The sequence below is a fragment of the Nicotiana tabacum genome, chromosome 3 (assembly GCF_000715075.1).
Source record: "Nicotiana tabacum cultivar K326 chromosome 3, ASM71507v2, whole genome shotgun sequence".
In the NCBI taxonomy this organism is placed as follows: domain Eukaryota; kingdom Viridiplantae; phylum Streptophyta; class Magnoliopsida; order Solanales; family Solanaceae; genus Nicotiana; species Nicotiana tabacum.
The window spans coordinates 207,270,202-207,296,860 of NC_134082.1; the positions used below are offsets into that span (position 1 = coordinate 207,270,202).

General features: G+C 36.1%; 1 protein-coding gene and 1 long non-coding RNA gene across 2 annotated transcripts; one reads left to right on the plus strand and one right to left on the minus strand.

Moving 5' to 3' along the window:
* The first annotated feature begins 8,455 nt into the window (after positions 1 to 8,455).
* Positions 8,456 to 9,345, plus strand: LOC107800767 (uncharacterized). The gene is made up of 2 exons (XR_001651484.2): positions 8,456 to 8,832; positions 8,998 to 9,345. It is a non-coding gene; the product is annotated as an uncharacterized LOC107800767 (long non-coding RNA).
* A 145-nt stretch (positions 9,346 to 9,490) lies between these two features.
* On the minus strand, positions 9,491 to 11,415 carry LOC107800766 (tubulin alpha chain-like). The gene is made up of 4 exons (XM_016623993.2): positions 11,229 to 11,415; positions 10,859 to 11,093; positions 10,398 to 10,768; positions 9,491 to 10,313 (listed from the first exon to the last, which is right to left on the minus strand). Exons 1-4 carry the CDS (start codon positions 11,319 to 11,321, stop codon positions 9,660 to 9,662), a joined length of 1,353 nt encoding a protein of 450 aa, XP_016479479.1. The 5' UTR covers positions 11,322 to 11,415; the 3' UTR covers positions 9,491 to 9,659.
* Between the last annotated feature and the right edge of the window lie 15,244 nt (positions 11,416 to 26,659).

The following is a 26,659-nucleotide window of genomic DNA, read 5'->3' on the forward strand; positions in this document are numbered from 1 at the left end:
GGGGTTCAAATAGAGTTCCCTCCAAGAGTGGTGCCATGTATTTTTATGATTTTGATTGATGATTACTCAAGGATGGTGTGGGTGTATTTTCTGAAAACCAAAGATGAGGCATTTTCAACATTTGTTAAATGGAAGATGATGGTTGAGAGGTAGACGGAAAGAAAAGTTAAGCGTCTTCGAACTGACAATGGGTTGGAATTTTGCAATTCTGAGTTCGATAATTTCTGCAACAGGCAGGGTATAGTGAGACATCACACTTGTGTCGGAACACCACAACAAAATAGTGTTGCAGAACGTATGAATAGAACGCTTTGTGATAGGGCACGAAGCATGCTTTCACACGCATGTGTTAGCAAAGATTTTTGGCTAAAGCAATCAATATAGCTTGTTATTTGGTCAATAGATCTCCATCTACAGCTATTGAATTCAAAACTCCTTTTGAGGTATGATCCGGTTCGCCTGCTGATTATTTAAATTTAAGAATATTTGGTTGTCTTGCTTATGCTCATGTGAGGGATGAAAAACTTGAGCTGAGGGCAAAGAAGTGCATATTTCTAGGATATGTAACTGGAGTGAAATGTTATAAGTTGTGGTGCACTAATCAAAAGATTCCAGGGCTAATTATTAGTAGGGATGTAACATTCAATGAATCTGCCTCATTGGACAGTCAGGGGGAGAAGGCAATAGCAGAAACAGATCGTGGTGTTAGTGACCGCATAGAGCTAGAAATTGAATCTCCACTAGCTCAGTCTAGTAGTTCTAAAGCAGAGGAAGTGGAGGAGGTGCAAAATATTGATCAAGATGATAATGTTGGTGCACCTGCGCAACAACCCTATAGCATTGCAACAGGCAGAGAAAAAAGAGTGATCAATCCACCACAAAGGTTTGCAAACGTAGCTGGTGGTAATTTTCTTGGATATGCTAATTTTATGGAGTTTGCTTTGTCTATTGTAGAGACCATTGATGTGCTTGATCCTAATAGCTATAAAGAAGCTATTTATAGTCCAGAAGCAGATCAGTGGGTTGGTGTTATGAGTGAAGAGATTGAGTTTCTTCATAAGAATCAGACATAGAAACTTGTTCCATTCCAAAAGGACAGAAGATACTAGGCTGCAAATGGATTTTCAAAAGAAAAGAGGGCAATCCAGGGGTTGAAGCATCAAGGATAAGGCAAGATTAGTAGCTAAAGGTTTTACACATAGGGAGGGGATAAATTACAATGAAGTGTTCTCTCTAGTGGTAAAGCATAGCTCTACTAGGGTCTTACTAGCTTTGGTGGCTCTTCATGACTCAGAACTTGAGCAGTTAGATGTAAAAACTGCATTTTTGCATGGAGAGTTGGATGAGTAGATTTATATAAGTCAACCCGAGGGATTCATTACTTAGGATAAGAAAAATCATGTTTGCTTGCTTAAGAAATTTTTATATGGTCTGAAACAGTAGCCTAGGCAGTGGTATAAAAGATTTGATACATTCATGATTCAAAATGCATTTTCTCGAAGTGCATATGATAGTTGTGTGTATTACAAAAAGCTTGAAGACGGTTCTAGTGTATATTTGTTATTATATGTGGATGACATGCTTATTGTTGCTAAAAGCATGTCATATATTACCCGATTGAAGAAGCAACTAGGTAAGGAGTTTGAGATGAAGGATTTAGGTGCTACAAAGAAGATATTGGGGATGGAGATTGCTCGAGATAGAAGGGTTGGAAAGTTGATGTTGTCCCAACGGTTCTATATTGAGAAGGTCCTCAAGAGATTTAATATGATAGGTGCTAAATCTGTGTCTATTCCTTTTTGTTAGGTGTTTGCCATAATTTTCTTATCATATTTGGTTTTCCTATTTGTTGAAGAAAAGGGCAACATGTTTACCTTAATTGGGTTTTCCTTTTTGTAGAAGAAAATTACAAATCTCCCATATTTGGCTAGTCCTTTTTCTTGTAGGAAAAGGTTTGGACTTCTATAAATTGAGGATCCTTTCTTCTCATTCAGTAGCATCAACAATGTAGCCATAGGGGGCTTGAGAGTCGTGTTTAGGGGGAGAACTTTACGGGACAAGTGTTAGTGTGTCACTTGTGTTTGCCTCGTTGTTCTCTCGATATTTTGTACTCTCTTTATTATAGTGGATTACTCATCTCCGCGGTGGACGTAGGTCAGTTGATCGAATCACATTATATGTTTGTGTCTATTTTGGTATATTTCTCTTTTGTTGTATGATTTATCGTCGTTCAAGTTTTGTTTTGCTAACTTCCGCATGACACCTGATTTTTTTGGTCCTAACAAGTGGTATCAGAGTGAGGTTCAAGACAGGTTTATCTTGGCGAATTCATATCTAGTCGCAACATATTTGACGATAATTGTGATTTTTGTCTGAGAAATTTCACTGGTGTGTTATGCACGTTGAGACAAATTTCGTGGTGGAGATTTGGAAATGCGACCTGTTGAAGGTTATGTGAAGAAGGTGGATCGAGTTTATTTTGTCAGAAAATTTAAGCCAAGGGGGAGAATTGTTAGGTGTTTGCCATAATTTTCTTATCATATTTGATTTTCCTATTTGTTGAAGGAAAGGGCAACATATTTACCTTAATTGGGTTTTCCTTCTTGTAGAAGGAAATTACAAATCTCCCATATTTGGCTAGTCCTTTTTCTTGTAGGAAAAGGTTTGGACTTCTATAAATTGAGGATTTTTCCTTCTCATTCAGTAGCATCCACAATGTAGCCATAGGGGCTTGAGAGTCGTGTTTAGGGGGAGAACTTTACGGGATAAGTGTTAGTGTGTCACTTGTGTTTGCCTCTTCGTGAGATTGTTCTCTCGATATTTTGTACTCTCTTTTATTATAGTGGATTGTTCATCTCCGCGATCGACGTAGATCAGTTGACCGAACCACGTTATATGTTTGTGTCTCTTTTGGTATATTTTTCTGTTGTTGTAAGATTTATCGTCGTTCCAGATTTGATTTGCTAGCTTCCGCATAACACCTAATTTTTCCGGTCCAAACACATGATTCGATTTAGAAAGTTCATTGCATATTATGACTTATGAGGTGGATAAGGGTGACTGATTCTCTCTGTCCTGAAATAATTCTACTTAGTGTTTAACTTTAATATACCCTAGGATATCTGCAGTATACCTTGAAAGAGACATAAAATTGTGAGCCATACGTGTATTGGTAATTCACTTCTGCAACTGCAACATTTGTCTTCAACATAACGTTGTACTAATCTCAATAAAGAAAATACATTCATCAAAAAGGTGAATCCACTTTAAAGGTGAACATTTTTTAGTTATACGCGCAAAGTCATTTTATGGTTATCAGATTGGGTTTGGACTGTTTTCATGTGCTTCGTTAAGGATTTAAATTGTATATCTCGATAGTGCAAATATGTATTATCAGTGTAATTAATATGTTAGTATTCATTTAGTCTTACGTTATCACTCAGTTTTTTTTTGTTTTTGTTTTTTGTAAATAAATTTACTTTCAAAATTATCTTTGAACTATTTGTATCTCTTTAGATGCAGTCATATTTCTGGTTTTGCTTTGATTGATTCTGTAAGTAAGCTTAATAATCGTGTATTTGTGTGAGACCAGAAGTTTTAGCACTTTCCAATAATTCCACGTGTCTGGTAATTTCAATATCTTGAATATTATAGATAGTGATTGTAAACATTTAGGCTTAATTCTGAAATATCTGTCACGAAGGAGGAGAAGCGGATCACCAGCCACAACATCTGTAAGATTCCGCCAAATCATTAAATTTAGCAGTTGTTCGCTCTTTGATCAGAGCGGATTCTCTTGCAGCGGATACAGGGCATGCCCCTGAGCCTATTGATTCAATTCCTAGCAAGTTCTGTCTCTCTCCTTCACTTAAAACACAGCCTATAATGATACTCAATTCCTTTTCTTGAAACTTCACAGTAGGCTCCCCCTTCTTCTTCATTAATTGCTAAAAAAAGATGCCACTTGTTTTCCAATTACCTCATGCAGAAATCCTAGTATGACCATTTGACTCACCCATAATTGTAATTCACCTGCCATTTGGACACCACCTGTAGTTGCATTATTGCTAAAAATTTTGTCTTTATCAGTTTTTGAACATTTGGCTACGGTAATGGGACTGTGCAGATTTGACAGAGACCTATGATCCAATCTTTGCAATCCACTTAGGCCATTTTGAAGATTCTTAAATGTTTTTATACACGAATGTATCGTCTAGCTTGCTGAATAGGCGTTCCATTAATTAAATAAGATTGAGAATATATATATCTGAAAGTAAAATTGTCTCTTCATTCCAATCAATATCTGCTTCAACCTTGGTCAAATATATTTAGAATAACGGTCCAAGGTCTGATTTGTCCTTCTATTATCATAAATAGCCTTCATTTATCCCATTTAAATTTTCTATCAAAAATATTCCTATAATTATATATTAAGTGCATATTTATCTCTTACACATTAAAAATATTGTCCCTGCAACTTTTAAAATCCATGTGGCATCCCCTTATTGGATCAACTGACCCACCCTATTTTCTAATTCAAACCCACCCGATCCAACGTCTTAAACTGCACCCATCAGTTAAAATACTCAATTATCATCTAATATCTCCCTCTCTCAAATGAAAAAGACCTTGGGTTCACTTAGAGAAAAACAAATCGCCCATTGTAAAGTCTCTCTCCCACATGCTTTATTCTTAACTTCATACATTGGGTTGTGAAGGTTTTTCACCATAGGGATTTTTGTTATCAAGATCTTTATTATGATTTTATGGGCAATATTTATTGAATTTGTTGCCACAATGTTAATGAACTAGATTTTGGTCTCTTTATGTTAGAGAGATAGAGAGAGGAGATAGTGAGATGGAAAAAAGGTTTTTAAATGGATGGGTGTAGTTTTGTTGCTGCGATCGAGCAGATTTTGAATTTAAAAATAAAAAAGAAGGCCGGGTCAGTTTGTCCAATAAAGGAACATCATGTGGATGTTAAAAGTTGGGAGGGTATTTTTAACGTGTAAAGGATACATATAAACCTAATGTATAACAGTGGGGGTGTTTTTGATAGAAAACTGAGACGGGAAAATAAAGCATATTTATGATAGCAGAGGGGAAAATCAGATACTTAATCATTAGAATAATAGTTTGAAATAATAATTATTTCCTAAATTAATCAATCAAGTTTAAAACTATAATGAAGTAGCATTAGTTTATATTAATACAAATTGTTGGAGAAAGAAATAATTTTAGAATAATTTAATTTTCTTATAACGAATTTAAAAAGTCAACGACATCAATAGCTTGGGCTAGTTTTTTAGATAACATTTATTTGCGTGCCTATATTAATTGATATTTGTACAAAATATGACACGTTTTATACGATTTATCTTTTTATCGTAATATATTTACATGTTTTCCTGATTTACTCGATCTAAAATCTTGATCACTAACTCAACAATGACATATGACTTGTCAACATATGAAGTACATCTCTAATTAAAAGTTCAGCAACCTTACACATGCGACCAGGCAAAAGTCTTCCTCTATATACCTAAAATGCATATGCACCAGCTAAATCAGGTTGAAATATATCTCCACTGATCACGTAATTTACTTTTAACAAACTTCTCGCCACTAACAATTTAGATTAGCTTTTTAATAGATAGTACAACTTATTTTCATCGGTGCATTCCTATAATTTGTCTTTGTGTAATTTATAGGTGGGTTTGAGTCGTAGAATCAGCCATCGAAAGTGACTACCTACATCACACTCCCTCGAGGTACGGCCTTTTTACGAATCTTGCATAGACGCGGAATGCTTCGTGCACTAGATTGCCGTTGCCTTTTTTTATTTAACTAGTATCTATCAACGTGCATTGCACGCTAATAATGACACGTGATGATTTAAATATTTATTTATACGAATGAACAATAAAATTTATTTAATTAAAAAAAAATTATGTATAATAATACAATAATCATCTAAATGATGATCAAACGGTTCATTAATATCCAATATATCTCTAGAACTCCGGGCATTTTTTTCGATCGTTTGACACTTAGCCATAAGTGTTTCATCCCATATTATCAATTTTGCTTTCCTTATAAATTTAGCATCATTGCCTGCTTTGATATATTTGTGATGGTTATTTAAATTGTTTGAAGAGGTATATCAAATCTAAAGTGGGTGGTCTCACAATAAAATAGTTGTTGGCACACCACTTGCTATTATTGCTAACAGCTTCATGCCTCTTGATATGATATTTGCAAGTAACGCATTACATAGAAATATTATTTCGATTCCGCCAGAAGCATCTACAAAGAATAGTCTCGTTATAGCAGAGTCAACTCTTTATAATATAGTCTTGAAAGCTTGTTCGTTTTTAGGATTTAGCTTTGATTGTGCTTCTTCAGACACTTGTATATCATTTTGATTCTTAATAATATACTAACATTTTTATTTTGTGTTCTAACGCTCTTTTTATGGAATAAATATATGTTCCCTAAGATTTTTTTTAACTTGAATAATAATTTTACTCATATGATGAATTTAAAAAATAATTGAATTGAATTCTCTTGCTAAATAAAATTAAAAGATTTAATTATTTGGTTTTAACATAAAAAATAATTTATTCTATGTTGATCAGATCTTAATATTAGTTCATCTCTTGTTTTGAATATTTAATATTAATTATAATTTTATCCACCATAAATTTTATTTTCAAAGAATAAAATATTGATATGACATTTCACTTTTAGATCGTTACGTCTGTAGAATCATTAGTGGTATTTACTCTTACCAACGATTTTTTTTCTTTCTCACACATTTATATTCTTAAATATTTTCTTAGTTGTTATTTAATAATTGGGATTTAAATATTACACAAAAAATTAATAAAAAATATATTATTTGAGTAGGAAAATAGTTCAAATATAATATTAAAATATATTAGCATGGGAGTATTTTCTTTACCCCTCAGTTTCGACTCTTTATGCGGTCCATTTAATATTAATTTTATTTTTTTTGTATTGGATATTATGGAGTGATAATGTATTGCCAATACGGAGGATTCTTATGAAATTAATTTTATTAAACCTTCCTACATATTTTTAGTAAGTATTTAATAGACCAAAATTTATTAATTTTAAAATCTTAAATATTAAAAATTAGCGTAGAATGTATTGTAGTCCAAAAAATAAGTTATTGCAGTTATATAATCCCTATGAGTTCTTCCGTTTAATATTTTAAGGCTACTTTGGTATATTAATATTGTATTTATGCTTTTATAATAATATAGGCTCTCTTTTTTCTAAATGAATTTGGACAATATAATACATTCTCAAGTTAAATTAGTAATAGGACATTATAATATGTTTTAAAATTAAATTATTAATAGAAATTTTTAAGAAGTATATTCTAAAAGTAATAAGATTACATGACTAAATACATTTACTTGTTCAATTTTATATGAATTAGACAGCCCGAAAGTAATTATACTAATAGAATTCCTAACGTATAGTATTATGTTCCTAAAACTGATAGGATTATGAGGCTAATATCTAGAATTTTGGTTATGTCCTTTTAATATGAGTTATTATACTTAATATTATAAGGTATGTTGAAAACTCACGTAAATTTTACATTAAACAACATGTTTGATTTATGATATGAAAAGTAAATAAATGTTTTTGTAAATGTTAAATGTTGATTCTATTTAAATAATTAAAGATAGAAAAAATCATGAAGATCAAACAACAAATAAAATAAAATAATCTTAAAACTAATTTTAATTAAAATCGACATAAAATGCAACTACAACTTTTATGAAGGAACTGTATTTTGTTCAAAGTAAAAAAAAAAACATTCCTTCAATTTCTAATATAAATAAAGAAAATAATATATATATATATATATATATATATATATATATATATATATATATATATATATATATATATATATATATATATATACTATTATTAGTTTTTAAAACGTTGAGTCAAAGTGGACTCTTGAATTTATAATCTTTCGATTTTTTTAAATCCAAATTTTTTCAAAGCCTTTTCATACGTATTTAGACTATTCTCTCTTTAAGTTCTTCCAATACAAGGTTAAATTTAATGTTTTTATTTATGAATTCTTACCTAGTTCAATAAGTAAAGATTTAATAACCAAAAATTAGTTAAGATTTAAAAAATTCTTACCTAGTCATACGCAACAACAGCATATGACTTGTCAACACGTGAAGTTCACCTCTAATTAAAAAATTTGGCAGCCCCTATATACGTGTCAACCAGGTAAAAGCCTTTGCCTAGCTCCACCTAAAATGCGTAACTCAGCAGGTAAGTCAGCTCCCCACCGGCCCACCGTAGACGCACACACATATATCACTACCGTGTATTTGTAATTAACAAGGACACATGTAACAACTATAAATACTTTCCAATGTAAAATGACAACCATATAGCGGCATACTTTTGTTTTCTTTATCATCACTTTGCTTGCCTCAAAACTTCATCTGAATATATAGTTGAATCTATCATTTCCACAATGATATATTCCTCTAAAAACTGTGAGATGGAGAGTCAACAAGAGAAAGACATGGAGTTTCCTTCTAGGAAGTGGAGTGAAAAGACTATGAATGCGTATATTCATAGTCAAATTATGCGAATTAGAGCAGAGGATTTGCAACTTGGGGAAGATATAGCCAAGAAGCTTAGGCAGAGAGTTGTTGATCAAGATGTTGCCTCGTCTGTTATGCTATTGTCAAGGCCTATGTTGCCTGCTTCACCTCTTAGTGGAAAAACGGCCATAAAATCTGCTAATTGATCACAAACTAGGTGTGTATATACCACGGTCCTATTTTCTCAACCTTTTTGTCTAATTATTTTCCATTCTTTATAGAATAGAGTTGGATTCAGTGAGAATGTTTGCTTTGTAATCAGTTGATCAATCGTCTAAAATTCAAACTGATTATTGAAGTTTTCATCTGTTTAATTGGGCAGGAAGATTTACTGTACGACTGAGGAATATGGGAGACGACCGTCCACAGGGAAGAGGGATAATGAAGATGATGTAAATAGAGATGGAGATGAAGTTCCTTTTCTTATCAGTTCCGTTTTGTATGTTTTGCTGTACAGTAATACGTATAAAGTAGGCAGAATACAGACGAAAACTCCTCACTATGTACCTTTAAAAAAGAAAATACGTAGCACGATAATCAAAGTTAGTGAATACTAGTGACTACTTACCTGTCAATTAAAAAAAAAAGGTTAATGAACACGTCTCTGTATGTTCGACCTAAGATATGAAAAGCAGACGATAGGAATGTAATTTACTACTCAAACCAAGAACTTGTGGCGTTTGACACAAAATTTCAATTTCCGTGTTCTTTCGGCAAAGTTATGGCACTAAACGATGTGATAGATACAAAACTTATCGAACTTTATAACACGCCATTACTTTGTAGGAATTGATTACAAAGTAGATAGCAAAAGCTGGAAATAATAAAACCACTAGAATTTGTTAAGGTTGAAAATAGCAAAACTACATATCCAGAAATCAACACATCATCCTACTGAATATGGATTAATTCCAAATTTTAGGTACACCAATGAGACCATTGGCTACATAATCATCCAAACTAAACATACAGAAATTAACCTAATTAATACTCCTCAACATCGTCATCTTCGCCATCACCAGATTCACAACCAACTTCCTCATAGTCCTTCTCAAGAGCAGCCAAATCTTCCCTAGCCTCAGAGAACTCTCCTTCCTCCATACCCTCACCCACATACCAATGCACAAACGCCCTCTTCGCGTACATCAAATCAAACTTGTGGTCAATTCTCGAGAAGACCTCAGCAACACTTGTGGAGTTCGAAATCATACAAACAGCCCTCTGAACCTTGGCCAAGTCTCCGCCAGGAACAACAGTCGGTGGCTGGTAATTAATACCACACTTGAACCCAGTTGGGCACCAATCCACAAACTGGATGGTCCTCTTTGTCTTTATTGTGGCAACAGCAGCATTCACATCCTTAGGCACAACATCACCTCTGTACATCAAACAACAGGCCATGTACTTCCCATGACGCGGGTCACACTTGACCATCATAGAGGATGGCTCAAAAGCAGTATTAGTAATTTCCGCAACAGAAAGTTGCTCGTGATAGGCCTTCTCAGCTGAAATCACAGGCGCATATGAAGAAAGCATGAAATGAATCCTTGGGTATGGAACCAAGTTAGTTTGGAATTCATTCACATCCACATTCAGAGCACCATCAAATCGCAGAGATGCTGTCAGCGATGAGATAACCTATAAATCAAACAGATTCACCCAAATCAATAACTCTATTATTCAGTCTAAGCAATCCTTTATTAACTATTTAAAGTTTAATACCTGAGAGATGAGCCTGTTGAGATTGGTGTAAGTAGGCCTTTCAATGTCCAAAGATTTACGGCAGATGTCATATATGGCTTCATTATCCAAAAGGATAGCAACATCAGTGTGCTCAAGAAGGGAGTGAGTGGAGAGCACGGAGTTGTAAGGCTCAACAACAGCAGTAGAGACTTGAGGTGAAGGGTAAATGGTAAATCCAAGCTTGGATTTCTTTCCGTAGTCAACAGAAAGTCTCTCCAGAAGCAGAGAACCAAGCCCTGAGCCAGTCCCACCACCAACAGCATGGAACACCAAAAATCCTTGTAGCCCAGTGCAGTTGTCCGCTAATTTCCTGATCCTATCAAGACACAGATCCACTATCTCCTTACCAACTGTCACCGTATAAAACCACAAAATCGTTAGAAAATGAAACTCGCCCTTTCTTTATGTTAAGAATTCCAGTTGAAAGTTTTTGTTCTTACTTGTATAATGGCCTCTAGCAAAGTTGTTAGCAGCATCTTCTTTGCCGCTAATGAGTTGTTCAGGATGGAACAACTGTCGATAAGTTCCAGTTCTCACTTCATCAATGACAGTGGGTTCCAGATCTACGAAAACAGCACGAGGTACGTGCTTTCCAGCACCAGTTTCGCTGAAGAAAGTATTGAAGGCGTCGTCTCCTCCGCCAACAGTTACGTCTCCAGGCATTTGTCCATCCGGCTAGAGAAATTATCAAACACCAGACGGTCAATATCCAAAAAATAAAAAAATTGAACAGATTTCCGCCATAAACAAATAATCATAAATTTTTTAAAATAGAACTAAAATGATTGAATAGAGAGATTAGGGATTGACCTTAATGCCATGTTCGAGGCAGTAAAGCTCCCAACAAGCGTTTCCGACTTGGATTCCTGCCTGACCAATGTGGATCGAGATGCACTCTCTCATTTTTGTTTTTCAAAGAAATTGCAGAGACCGTTGTAGAATAGTGATTATGATAGATGAAAATTTATGACAGGAGTGAATTGAATAAAGAGGAGTAGGGTTTGAAAGGAGGAAGTGTTTATATAGGAGGGGGAAGAGGAGTCGGCAGAATGCAGATGGTATTTTGAAATTTGAAATGGTTTACAGCTGTGTTTGTGACCGTTGCCGCTCCTTTTTCGTTTTCCGAAAATTTTGAATTCCTTTGGGCCTCATGATACTGGACTGAGCTCCATTTCCTAGTTTCCTATTTCAAATGGGCTTTTTGGTTTCTCTTTTGGACCCATTTTGAGAGTTCCCAGCCTGAACCTTCTAAACTGGCCCTTTGAATGGATAATGTTTAATTTTTGTCCCTTTTTTTAAAGTTATATAAAATAGGCTTATTTTTGTTGAAGAATTAAACATTGAAGTTAACATTTTTATCCTTCTATTCTTCCGCTTCCTCTCCAAATCTTCTTCTTATGTTGCTTCTTTTCAATTTTGGTACTACACATCTAATCAAAGGGAGAAATTCAAAAATAGTCAGATTTATAACTGGTCGTTCAAAAATAGCGCAATTTCAAAAATAATTGAAATTTAGCTATTTTTCATGTAAAAATAAATCTGAGCGAAAACACTTTTCAAAACCCGAAAAATACGCCGGTATATTATACTGGAGTTCCAAGATAAGTATGCTGGAACTCCAGCATAATATGATGGAGTTCCAGCATAAGTACACTAGAACTCCAGCATAATATATTGGAGTTCCAGCAAGTATAATTGTCCAGTATAATATACTGGAGTTTGGAGCACCCGTGCTCCAGTCTCCAGTATATTATATTGGAGTCAGTAAAGTATATCGGTCCAGCATAATATGCTGGAGTTCATACACAGGTATACCCAACTCCAATATATTATGCTGGACTGGTCTCTGTTGCAGTAAAATAGTGGCTATTTTTCATTGACTTCGTAAACGCTGACTATTTTTGAATGACCAGTCCGAAAACTGGCTATACCGTGCTATTTTTACTCACTAACTTGATCTGCAAATTCCTTGATTCCCTTAGGCCTCACGACTGGACCGCAGTCATCAACACGATAAGGATCCCTTTTCTAGTGTAAAAATTAGGGGAGAAATTCAAAAATAGTCAGATTTACCGGTGGTTATTAAAAAATAGCCACAGTTTTAAAAGTAATCGAAATTTAGCCACTTTTCATGTAAAGATAAATCTGAAGGAAAAAACTGTTCAAAATCCGAAAAAATACTCCAGCATAATATACTGGAGTTCCAGTATATTATACTGGAAATATACTGGAGTTTCATTATAATATACCGGTTCAGCATAATATACTGGAGATTGAAGAACCAATGCTACATTCTCTAGTATATTATACTAGAGCCAGCAAAGTATAGCGGTACAGCATAATATGCTGGAAGTTCATACACAGGTGCACCGAACTCCAGTATATTATGTTGGACAGGTCTCTATTGTACCAAAATAGTGGCTATTTTTTAATGACTCGGCAAACGCTGGCTATTTTTGAATGACCAATCTGAAAACTGACTACTCTGTGCTATTTTAACAAAAATTAGATGGATGTCCTATTTGATCGCCCCTATTTAATCTGTACCCACTTTTAAAAAAAAATAACTAGTGCCCAAAGTTTATATAACTTCAAGCATTTTTTTTTTTTGTAAATAAAATTTATTATTAATCATTAGTAGCAACATTACAAAGCATAGCAAGCCACTCCCAGCTAGATAGATCAGAAGAACAGAATACGCAAATACCACTCTTTCTTCTTCTTCTTCGTCTTCGTCTTCTTCTTCTCATTCGTTGTGAAAATAAAGGTGACGGTAAATTTACATGGTGCTTATGGGCATATTTTAAGGTAGTTTATGGTGTTTTATAGTGGTGATATATTATGCCACTTCATTTTTTACTACTCCTTAGGGGTTTCTTCTTCTTTTTCTTCTTAATTGCAAAATGGGTTTGTTAGATCTATTGTTGTTTTGACAAATTAATGATTGAGATTTATTTTTTAAAATGATATTTGGAGGTTATGTTTCACATTTGAGCTTATTTGGAGTATATTGAGGTGATAAATCACACATTGGATTGATAAAATTCGAAAAACAAATTTATGACAAGAATCCTAGAGAAGTTCTCTCGAGATGCTTGGAGGCAAAAGGTGTGTCGGTTCCCTATATTATGGCGATTAAGGATATGTATGATAGGGCTAAGAGTCAGGTTAAGACAGTAGAAGGTGAATCTAAGCATTTTCCAGTTGTGATGGGGTTACAACAAGGTTCTGCGCTCAGTCCGTTCTTATTCGCCCTAGTGATGGACGCATTAATACACCATATTCAATGAGAGGTGCCATGGTGCATGTTATTAGCCGATAAAATAGTTTTGATTGATGAGTCGCGAGCCGGTATTAACGAGAGGCTGGAGGTTTGGAGACAGGCTCTTGAGTCTAAAGGATTCAAGCTGAACAGGACGAAGACAGAATGTTTGGAGTGAAAGTTCAGCGCTGAGCCGGGAAAAGTAGACGTGGATGTGAGGTTTGAATCACAGGTCATCCCAAGTAGAGGTAGCTTCAAGTACCTTGAGTTAGCTATCCAGGGGGAAGGGGAGATCGACAAGGATGTCATACTGTATTGGGGTAAGATAGATGAAGTGGAGGTTAGCCTTTGGAGTCATGTGTGACAAGAGAGTGTCACCATTACTCAAAGGTAAGTTCTATAAAGCGGTAGTTAGACCAGCCATGATGTATTTGGATGAGTTGGCCTGTTAAGAACTCACATATCCAAAAGATGAAAGTAGCAAACGAGGATGTTGTGGTGGATGTGCGAGCATACTATAATGGATAAGATTATGAATGATGATATTCGGTAGAAGGTGCACATGGCTCAAATTGATGACAAGATGCTGGAAGCGAGGCTCAGACGGTTCAGGTATGTTCAGATGAGAAGCCCTTATACTCCTGTAAGGAGGTGTGAGCGGCTGGTTGTGGAGGGCACGAGAGGAGGAAGAGGGTGATCTAAGAAGTACTGGGGAAAGGTGATCAGGCAGGATATGGCGAGGCTTCAGATTTCCGAAGATATGATACTTGATAGGAAGATGTGGAGTTCGAGTATTAGAGTTGTAGGTTAGGAGGCAGTTGAGTCTTGCCTTACTTCGTACCTTTGTGAGACTAGTCTGGTAGGGTTTTGTCTTAGATAGCTAGTGACAATATTGTATCTTACTATTTTGCTTTTCAGTACATGACCTATTTACTAGTTATCGTTTTTGCTTTGCATCTTTCTTCTGGATTTCATGTTGTTCCTATTTTTCCTATGATTTTTGTGGTGATACTCATATTATGTCCTTTTGTCTTTTTGTTTTCTTAAGCGGAGCGTCTTTCAGAAACAGTCTCTTTACTCCTTCGGGGTAGGGGTAAGGTCTCCGTACACACTACCCTCCTTAGACCCAACTAGTAAAATTTTACGAGGTTGTTGTTGTTTCACTTCAAACTTACGTGTCTTGAGTGCATGAAAATATTCGTTGCACTTCAAACCTACGCGGCCTTAAGTGTATGAAAATATTAGTTGCACTTCAGGCCTATTTGGCCTTAAGTGCATCTGAAGTGCATTTTATTCCACTTTAGACCTATTTGACCTTAAACGTATGAAAATATTGGTTGCACTTCAAATCTATTTGACTTTAAAGGTATCTGAAATGGATTTTTTTTAACTTCAGACCTATTTGACATTAAGTGTATTAAAATATTTGTTGCACTTTAGACCTATTTGGCCTTAAGTGTGTCTGAAGTTTAATTTTTTTGACTTTACACCTATTTGAACTTAAAGTGCACGAAAATATTTATTGCATTTTAGACCTATTTGGCCTTAAGTGCAATTTTTACACTTTAGACTTAATTGTAGGGCTATGCATAATTTAGTAAATACCGAATACCGTATCGAAACCGAAAATTCTAGTATTTGGTATTCGATATTTTGGTATCCGGCATGGTTTTAGTTTAGTTTTAAAAAAAAAATTGGTATTAGATATAGTATTTGGTATTTTAAAATGAAATACTGATACCGTACCGAAATATATATTATATTACACAATACACATATTGTTATCTATAACATAAATATAAAAATCTAAAATTTTACTTTCTTTTATTCTCTAAGTTCATCAATTAACTCTAAGTAAGTAACAAGACATTTCTAATGATCAAATTTATTCTTTTATGTACAGTTTTCTCTCTCTAAGTTGATATTTGCTAGTTTTGGACAAAACTTTTGTCAACAAATATTTTTAGTTTTGTAATTTTGAGTAATTTAATTTAGAATATTACATTCCATGACTCTATGCACTAGTTAGTATTCAAATCAAATAAACTGAAGTTACCAAGCAGAAAAAATCGAAATCGAAAGGAGAAAAATCGAACCATACCAAATTTAATTAGGTACGGTATTGGTATTGCATTTTAAGAAACCGAATAGCGAAAATACCGAACCGAAATATCTTGGTACCATACTGTACCGACCGACGAACACCCCTACTTAATTGACCTTAAGTGCATAGCACTTCAGATTATTTTTTTTTAAACTTCAAACTCGGTAAGTCTGAAATTGATCCTAAAGTGGGTAGGCTTACAAAGTTTTGTGCAAAGTGGATATAAGTTCAATTGTGAACTTAAATCGGGTATATATGCAAGTGCCTCCTTTTCTAGTTTATTATTTCAAATTCAAATGTGCTCGTTGGTTTTCTCTATTGGGCCGATTTTGTGCATCAGTCACTTAGGGAGATTTCATGTGGTGAAATACCCCAGCCCAAACCTTCTAAAGTGGCCCAAACCAATAACAAGGTAGACATCTCTCTCTTCCTTGTTTGACAATTTATTTCTCTCTTTATTTATTAGTAGCAAAAAGTGAACAAACATGAGATTTACATGCTAAAAGTTTATGGTACACTTGATGCGTCAGCATTTTTTGTTTACTCAATTTAAATATGAACCGTTCACATTTAATTTTTTAAACTTCATAAAAGAATATCAATTAAAAGTAACAAGAGAACAAATTAACTGAAAAAAGGGACTTGGAACAAGAGCTTGATACAACAATAACATAACCATTAGAATCTTATAAGTGGGGTTTGGGGAGAATAGAGTGTACGCAGACTTACCTCTACCTTTAAAAAGATAGAAAGACTGTTTCCGGAAAACTCTCGGCTGAGAAAGAGGGGAGGAAAGGAGCAATGACAACCAGCAAAATACAAAACTAACAAGAGGAAGATGTGGTGGAGAAACTAATTTAGCCCTATGAGAATTGAAATTTAATTGTAGCTTCGGTTTAAAACTAAAACTAATTTTATTTTTTGTTTTGAGCTATAGCTTCATGTTGAACTTAGTTCTGACTTTCATTTAAAATATATCATCCTTGCCGTGGTAATGAAATACAATACACTTAATAGTAAATCAAGCGGACCTTCAACAAGAAATTGATTACTCTAAAAAGAAACAACATGTAGGGCTCCTAACCACTCATTAATAAAAATAAAAATAATGCCTAAAGTAGCCTAAGCTATAGACATGATTCCATTTCCATGTTAGCTTTTGACATGTTTTCCAGGGATTTCAAAATCCACTGACCATCAAATTCATTATGTGGATTAGGTTGGAAAGTTTACCACAATTAATATAATACATTTGTTAATTGTCTGGATTATTAATTTAATCTACACATATAAACCATAGTCCTCATTTAAACAAAAGCCTTACTAGCTAGAACCATTTTCTAATGTGGTCCAAGACATAACGAACTAAGCTTCACTGTCAATGTATGTGGTCCAGTGCCTTTCTTTCTGTCTTTGATGATCCTATCTCTCCCCATTTCAAACTCAGTTGTTATCATCATTATATTGTTCTTATTACTCTCTGCTTCTTATTTTCATTGTTATTATCATTGATATGATTACTATATATATTAAAACCCGGCCCTATTTAAATTTTTTTTCTCCATTAATGGTTGTCCCCCTTATTTCCCAGCTTCATTATTTGCCTAGATTTCAGCAGGGAGTAAAAAGTTGAATGAATGGTCAACCATTATTACAGGTGATATAGAAAAAGCTGTTAGTCTAGATAAGATTGCATGCGAAAATTAAGAAGTGATCCGAATATAATTTTTACACTATCCATATAGTTTAACTCGTCATAATATATTAATTACCTATTTTTTACCAACCCACACTCACTTTAAACAATTACATCTAATATCATTTTTACTAACGTGATAATGAGATAAGTACTCCTTCCGGTCAACAATAAGTGACCAATTTACTTTTTTATTTTGATCCAAAATAAGTTTCCATTTATATAATCAAGAAAAAATTCAATTTATTTTTTCAAAATTACCCTTATGTACGTATCCCTAAAAAGTCATTTATTCCTCACGTTCGAGAAGAGAAGTAAATGCTACTATAACTATGGTGCAATATTTAGTGAAGATTAGTTTAGCTACACTAACTATTTTCGTCTAGAATTTAGTATTTTCTTAATGGGTGAGCCCAAAGTAAATTGATCACTTATTGTGGACCGGAGGGAGTAATGTATAAAAATCAGCTGCGTATACTGCTAGCTTTCATGCTATGTCTTCGGCAAAATCAATATTTTTACCACGAAAAAAATATATGTGTGAAATATCATAAAATTTTAACAAATATAAGAGCCCGTTTGGACATAAATTTTTTCTACTTTTTATTTTTCGAATTTTTTTACTTTTTTTTCAAATCAGTGTTTGACGATAAAATTTTATATTTTCACTTGAAGATGAATTTTGTAATTTTTTGAAAATTTGAAAAACTTCAAAAAGATATTTTTTCAAAATTTTCACTCAGATCACTCACAAAACTTCTAAAACAACCCAAAATTATATTATGTCCAAAAACAATTCTAATTTTCAAATAACATTTTCACTTGAAATTTTTTACTTTTTTTTTTGGAATTTTACAATTCTTATTTCCAAACACCCACTAAAACTTATATCTCCATTATTTAAAACCAAAGTGAATTCAATACTAAAAAAAATTAAAGTTTAAATTCATCAAATTAGAATTCTAAATGCTATAAAACTCTCCAAATAAAGGAATTTTTCAAAGAATGAATTAAGGATAAGTGGGAAATCTTTGCATGGGGAAGGGAGGATGATATCCAGAAGAATAGCACATGGCTAGAAAGTAGTAGTCTAGTGGGGATGCTATTAGGAGAAGCTTAAACTAGGTCTAAATTATTTCACCAAAACAAATCTTATGTCCCCAAAAGTGGCTACAACACAGCCAAAGCCACTTTCATTTGGTTAATAAATCCTTTTGCTCCAATACAAAATGGGTTTTTGTTCCTTATAATAAATTATATGCTTATTTATCATTCTAGTCTTGACCCTTTTAGTCAATAACTAGATCTTTTCTGGAGCACCCAAGCTATTGAAGCCTAAGTTGAGGGGGCCATAAAATAACTAAACAAGTACACTTAACAAAGGATTAGCATACCACTTTTTTCCTTCTCTGTTATTTCCATCTTCTACTTTTTTAAATTTAATTTAACCGTTAATTTAATTAATTACTAGTATAAATAATTGCTTGAACGGCTACCATTTGTCGGCGCCCTACTAGTCTTTCTTTTCACACTAATTGTTAATGAGTTATGATATCAAAGAACAGATCATTCTCATGATTTGATAGTTTAACCATAGTTTAAATCATAAGAATATTACTCCCATAAAATATTAACCCTTGTAACAGTGTTTTCAATTCCTTAAGAATTACAACTAAGTTTTAGATTTAAAAATCTACGTGGCAATTTTCATAAAGAGTTTAAGTTTCGGGCACTAATTGTGTAAAATATATTTACATAATCAGATAACTTATAAGTAATAAGTTTTATGATGAGCATTGATTGGGATAGTGATAAAACTAAACCTACCATTACAGGTTAAATTACATCACTGGTGTCAGACGCAGATTTGGAATTTGAAGTTTATGTTGAAAAAAAGATTCCTATAGTGCCCTTAGGTTAATACTAATAAAAATTGAGTTCAGAATCGAATATTTATAAACTATTAGTAGACTTTTTTAATATATATACACGGTATAAGCAAGAGTTATTAGGTTCACATGAACCCTTACCGCTAGATCCGCGTGATTAATATATATATATCTTAAATTCATTCTTAAATAACATAATAAAGCGGTAGCCAGGTCGTAAAGGACAGAGTTTCGCGCTTGAGTAATTTGTAAAGGTGATACAGATGACCTAAAGGGTCGTATTTGGTCATGCAACAGTGATGCAATTGGGGCTGGACAGTGGCCACCCTCATTCCTTGTTCCAATTGGGGCATGGGGCAATGCCTTTTTGGAGAAAATTGTAATCATTAATCAAGAACAGAAGAGGAAAGGTGACATCTTTTTTTCAGTGGGCTGAGGTTGGTTTGCGACATCAAAAACTTTTGAAACGTGTGATGGATATAAAAAAATACTAGTGTTTTCTTAAAGATGATAATCTTAGTATCTAAATAGAAAAAACCTTTTGTGGGGTTTGGAATTAAGGATTTTAGTGAAGTTTTGTCCGGCACGGCTCAGAATTATTTATATAGAATAAGAATAGATGTTAGAATTGTAGAAGCATTGTGTTACACAAACAACAACCTAGTAAAATCTCACAAGTGGAATCTGGAGAAGGTAGAATATACGCATACCTTACCTCTACTCCGGAAGGATAACGAGACTGTTTTCGAGAGACACTCAGCTCAAGAAGTCGAAAATAGACAATAGAATTTGTGACAACAATAAAGATCAGAAAAGTAATATAAGCATTTTAGAAAACAAAAAATAGATAGGAAAGCAACAACAATCAGTAATAATACCACACTACTATAAAAAAATAATAATAGTGTGGACACAACATACACCACTAATAATCTAAGACAATACCCTAACAAACTAGCCCCACCCCCGGTACGAAGGAAGAAAAATACTCGATTCCCTCCTAACCTTCAATCGTAATGCTCGACCTTCACACCTTCCTATCAAAAGCCATGTTTTCGGAAATCTGAAGTCGCACAATGTTCTGCCCAATCACCTCACCCCAATACTTTTTAGGTCGCCCTCCTCCTCTTCTTCTTCTTCTTCTTCTTCTTCTTCTTCTTCTTCTTCTTCTTCTTCTCATACCCGTCAAAGTCAAACGCTCACACCTCCTAGCCGGAACATCTTGTCTTCCCTGCAGCACGTGTCTGAACCATCTAAGTCTCGCTTCCCGAATCTTATCGTCTATGGAAGTCACGCCAACCTTCTTCCGAATATCTTCATTCATAATCTTATCCAGCTTAGTGTGCCCACACATCCATTTTAGCATCCTTATCTCTGCTATTTTCATCTTCTGGATATGAGAATTCTTAACTGGCCAACATTCAGCCCTATATGACATGGTCGGTCTAACCAATGATGTATATAACTTGCCCTTAAGTTTCGGTGGTATATTCTTGTCACACATGACTACAGACGCTAGCCTCCATTTCATCCACCCCACCCCTATACGTTGTGTGACATCCTCGTCTATCTCCCCACCCCTTGGATAATTGATCCAAGATACTTGAAACTTCCTCTCTTGGAGATGACTTGTGAGTCAAGCCTCACATCCAAATCTGCTTCCCCCCGTCACGTCGCTGAACTTGCACTCCAGATATTTTGTCTTAGTCCTACTCAACCTGAAACCTTTAGACTCAAGGGCATATCTCCAAACCTCCAGCCCCTCGTTAACGCCACCTCGCGTCTCATTAATCAGAAGTATATCATCAGCGAACAACATACACTATAACACCTCCCCTCGAATATAATGAGTGCATCCATCGCCAAGGCAAATAAGAACGGGCCGAGCGCAGATCCTTAGTGCAACCCCAAAACAATCGAAAAATGCTCTGAGTTACCACCCACAGTTCTAACCCGAGTCTTAGCTCCATCATACATGTCCTTTAACACCTTAATGTAAGCTACCGTCACACCTTTCACCTCCAAGCACCTCCCTAGGAACCTTGTCATACGCTTTCTCAAGGTCAATAAGCACTATGTGTAAATCCTTCTTGCTAACCCTGTACTGTTCCACCAACCTTCTGATAAGGTGGATAGCTTTCGTAGTCGAACGACCCGACATGAATCCAAATTGGTTGTTTGATATAAACATTGCCCTCCTCACCCTTCCTTCCATCACCCTCTCTCAAACTTTCATAGTATGACACTCTGCTACCAGGAGCGGATTTAGGGGGAAGAAGGGAGTTCACCTGAATCCCCTTCGCCGAAAAATTACACTGTGTATATAAGGCAAAATCTGTTTTTTACCTCTGTATATTAGGTTTTGACCTCCTTGACCACTAAACTTTACTTTTTGGTTGTGTTAAGTGGGTTCAAAACCTTCATAAGGTCATAGGTTCAATTCCCACTAGTTATATTTTTTTTTGAACCCCCTTCGTGGAGATCCTGGCTCCGCCACTGTCTGTTACACAAGACGAAATAAAGAAACAGTCGCTGGTCTAAAAATTTCCTTGTTGAAATTTTTATTATTAATAATAAAATAAATCATGAACATTAGCTGGGAAAAAAAATCTTGATCCTTCCCTCAAATTCATCACTTAGTTTGATAGAACTTATTGATTCCAAAACTATACTCGCTTTAATTCAAAAACCTTCTTTTACAAATTTCTTTTATTACAATATAGTGGGAATGGCAGGAATCATCAGCACTCGAGTATTTTGGTCCAAGTACATGTAACCAGCTCAATCTTTTATTTATTTATTTATTTATTATAACATGCTCCTTTGCAGCTACTAAATTTGATTAATTAAGCTAATTTATGTGTTCTTCTTATGTAATAATCCCAACAATACCATTCATGCGTGGAAGTAATTTCACAAATAAATTCAGGGGAAGTTTAGCAAATACCCGCGAAAAGTATTTACCCGCTCCTACCCATATTTTTTTCCCTCTATCTATTTTTTTAATACTCAGCCAAATAAAGTCAAACTATGTTACTACTCCCTTCGATCACTTTTACTTGCCATGTATACTAAAAATAGATGTTCACTTTTACTTGGCACTTTACGCATATCAAGAGAAGACAATAAATTTTCTCCTGTTTTACCCGTAGTATTTATTACCATTTCAAATTATTTTCTCAAATCCAATAAAATATGCATTAATTAATATGTGTGATATGATAAATTATGCACTTCATTTATTATTTCTTAAGGGGCGTGAAAAGTCAAAACTGTATGGGTCCAAATTTGGATGACCACGGCTATTGACGAATACGATAAACGACGAGATCTTCATAGCTCGACGTCTTGTGGAGGATGATAGACAGCGAACAAAGGACGTACGACTTTTACAGTAGTGTAGGCCCAATATGGGGCACTAGGAATATACTTTCGAATATTTCCTATGATATGTCCTTTAGGATTCAGAAGGGATTTGCCCCTTATATATAGCGGGAAAACAACCTTGTTGAGGGGGCTTTTTGAGCTTTTTTTGGCTAAGAACACTAACTGTAATACCTTTCTACATAAATATTGGCATTCATAACGTTTGAGCGCTCATTTTCGCAAGATCAAGAAATATTATCCATTGTGTTCATCTTTTATACCTTTTGTTCTAGAGTTTATTATGTTTAGCTAAGATTTACTCCTTCATTCTCTTTAATTGATTTATTTAAAAAGGTTCCAATATATTTTGAGTCAAATAATTTGGCGCCGTCTATAGGGATTTCTTTAGCTGAGATTTTAGTTTTGTCTAGATCCTTGAAAGGGATAATCACCTCTTCCTAGCCTCGCAAAGACCAACAATGACAGGAAAGGGGGAAGCAAAATTAAAGGCAATAGTAGGTATCACGAACAACCTTCTAGATTCCATCAATAAAGCCGGTAGGGAAGACAATGAAAATGCAACGCCAAGCGCTACACCTGAGGGAGATACCTCACCCCCACCCACCCTGCACGAAAGCGTGACTGTCTCGCGCGAGAGGGAAACCTCAACATCCACAGCAGGAGAAGCACTACCGGCTGTGAAAAGGCTATTAGAAGAGTGGTTGAAAAACACCTTAAGCAACATACTCGACAAACCCGTTCAAAGGAATATCGGAGGCACAATACATGCAGAAACCGCAACTGTTGCCGATGAGCCAGAAACTCCACGCACAGGTAACACTCATACTGTCATTGATGCAGGTAATGATGCACTTGCAACCATCTTAAAGAAAATGGAAGAAATGGAAAATGAGAACAAAACGCTCCGTGATCAGATGAAGGAGCATCAAAAAAGGGTCGATAAAATACCAGGCGCTCCGAAACTGCTACCAAAACGTGACATAGGTCGATTCATCGAGCAACCATATAGTGAAGGGGAAGCACCCCATTCTATTCCAAAAACCTTCAAAATGCTGCCATACTTGAAAATATATGATGGCACCACGGACCCGAAGATCACATAATCCACTACGTTACGGTAGTAAAAGGCAACGATCTGTCAAAAGAATAGGTGTCATCGGTGCTGCTGAAAAAGTTCAGCGAAACCTTGACAGGGGGATCGCTGACATGGTATTCCCAACTACCGGTACTGTTAGTATCAACGTTCGAAGAAATGACAGATAAATTCGTCACCGCTCACGTAGGAGCAAAAAAGGCAGAAGCCAGGGTAAACGACATCTTCGCCGTTAGGCAGACGACAGGCGAAGGACTTCGGGATTTCCTAGCCCGATTCAACAGGGTAAGAATGAGCCTACCCAACCTATCAGAGGGAATGTAGGTAGCAACCTTCCAAAATGGGTTAAATAGAAACTGGTCGAAAGCAACCAAAAAACTGCTAAGTAGACTCATGAAATACCCTTCCACCATGTGGGAAGAAATACATAATGCCTATTGTGCCGAAGTAAGGGCAGATGAGGACGACTTAAATGGTCCGATCCAACGACTAACATCGGTCCAAACCGAAACAAGGAGAGATCGCCACAACGATGGTTGAAGGGATCAACTATCCCATTTCAATCGAGAAAGGCATCAACCCCACATTCGGACATCCATCCCACCTCCTCCACGACATGTAGACGTCACGCCTCGTCACAACATGCCACACGAAACAAAAGAGGTATGCCTCTACTATTATCTGCTCATAACTTTTGTGTTTCTCCTTCATAAATAGTGTATGCACTAGAAAAGCTCGGCACAAAGGTGCAGGGGCCACAAAAGATGAAGTCAGATCCGAGCACCCGGAGATCGAACGTTCTGTGTGAATTCCATCAGGAAAGAGGACATAAGACCGATGACTGCATAGGTCTGCGATAGGAAGTAGTAAGAATGCTAAACCAGGGACACCTGAAAGAACCGCTGAACGATCGAGGGCGGGTTAACTTCGCTCGTGGACGCGATCAATCTCAAGGACCCCCAAAACCATCTTCACTAGCTCGTACCATATAAATGATCATTGGCGGCGGCGATGATATGGTAATAAACCATGTGAAATTCACCACTACACACAAACTCAAGCGGACAGTTGCTCATGAACGGTACGATGACCTCGAAGATAGTATCGTCTTCGATAAGTCAGATACTAACGATTTGTCTTTCCCTCACTATAATGCTTTGGTTATAACTTTATGTAGTACGGATACCGATGTAAAAAGAATAATGGTGGATGATGGAAGCGGCGCGTGTATTATTCACCCACGAGTCCTCACACAAATGAGACTCGAGGATAAGATGGTATCGCGCTGCGTAACACTAACGGGTTTTAATAATGTAGTAGAACAAACCTCAGGAGAGATAGTACTGCCCGTTCTGGCAGGAGGAGTCACTCTAGAAATGACGTTTCACGTCATGAACCAAGAAACATCCTACAACACCATCATAGGGCGTCTATGGATATATGTCATGCGAGCCGTCCCGTCAAGTTTCTATCAAATAATCAAATTTCCCACCCCATGGGAATAATTAGCATCCGGGGCAAGCAACGCACCGCCCAAGAATGCTACCGAATCTCCTAAGATTGCACACACACCCAACAACTAAAAACTCGCGAACATCCTCCGGGTCGACATCCGAACCCGAGCCTTCGCCCTCGACGCATAGGCCACCTCTAACGTTAGACGATGCCCCACCCTCAGCGGAGCACACAGAGTCGCCTCATGGGTAAACCCCTTCCGTTTAGGGAGACCTCTCCGCTAAGATGGCGTCAGCCATAAACGTGGGCACAGGTGCCGTCTGCGATGCACCCGTCCTACTTTTACCAGTGTCTACGACCACATCTTTCCCAAGCTCCACCCTCCTCCTTTTCCTCAGTAACGACTCGTCCTCATTAGGGATTCGTCCACAAGGTTATGGATCGGTACGGAGGAGGCCTCTTCCCTCCCGAACATATCGCGAGAAGGATCTCCCATTTGTATCAGTTGAGCATGACCCTCGGGGACGGATTCACTTAAAGTAAATTGCATTCCTGCAGCAGCGACCGCCTGTCGAAATGCAGGGACTGGGGCCCTTCACCTAGAAATTCCTCGACCTGTCATCGTGAAGAGTCGTATCAATAGACAACGGTATATAATCAACAGAGTGATACAAGGTAAAACACTTACCAGATGAAACTTTTGGCTCAAAACATTACACGAAAGCGAGCCAATCTCGAGTCTTCGCTGCATGGGGCAACAGATAGGCTACCCAATCCCTTATACCTGCAATAGGGTGGGGTGGACGCCCTATAGCTGCAAACGAGAAGCAAATGAATACTAAGGCGAATGAAGAAGAAAAGAAAGAGTAAAACAAGTGGCGACACTTACGATTCTCGTTCCACTATTCCGGGAACCTAGCGGGGTCAGACAAGATGTGTTCAGTTCTAACGAACAAGTACTTGTGCCAAAATTTGCGACCCGCTCGGTCGTTAGTCCCAACAACCAGTCCTTTCGTCCCACAGTGCCTCAAATGCACCATAGTACCCCTATGAAAGTTGGGTGAAAACAGGTGCAGAAGGAGGTGAACGGTAACCTCGCACCTCGCCAACTCCGTGTATTTTGTCATCAACATGAGTATTTTAAGCGTGTACGGGGAAAGTGCACCGGACAAACCTGACAAAATTGATAGAATTCTACCGCTAACGGGAGAAGGGGGAAGGAATGACCGATCACGAAAGGGTACTCATAAAAGGCACAATACCCAGGCCTATGGACTTCCACGAAGTCTCTTCCCGCTAGAACCATATCAACATGAGCGGGAATGTTATATTTTGCACGAAGAGCATCGATATGA

Coding starts and splice junctions, on each gene's coding strand:
- LOC107800766 (XM_016623993.2), bottom strand. CDS start 11,321: ATGAGAGAGTGCATCTCGATCCACATTGGTCAGGCAGGAATCCAAGTC. Junction 11,094..11,228: donor GCCTCGAACATGGCATTAAG/GTCAATCCCTAA, acceptor TAATTTCTCTAG/CCGGATGGACAAATGCCTGG. Junction 10,769..10,858: donor TGCTAGAGGCCATTATACAA/GTAAGAACAAAA, acceptor ATACGGTGACAG/TTGGTAAGGAGATAGTGGAT.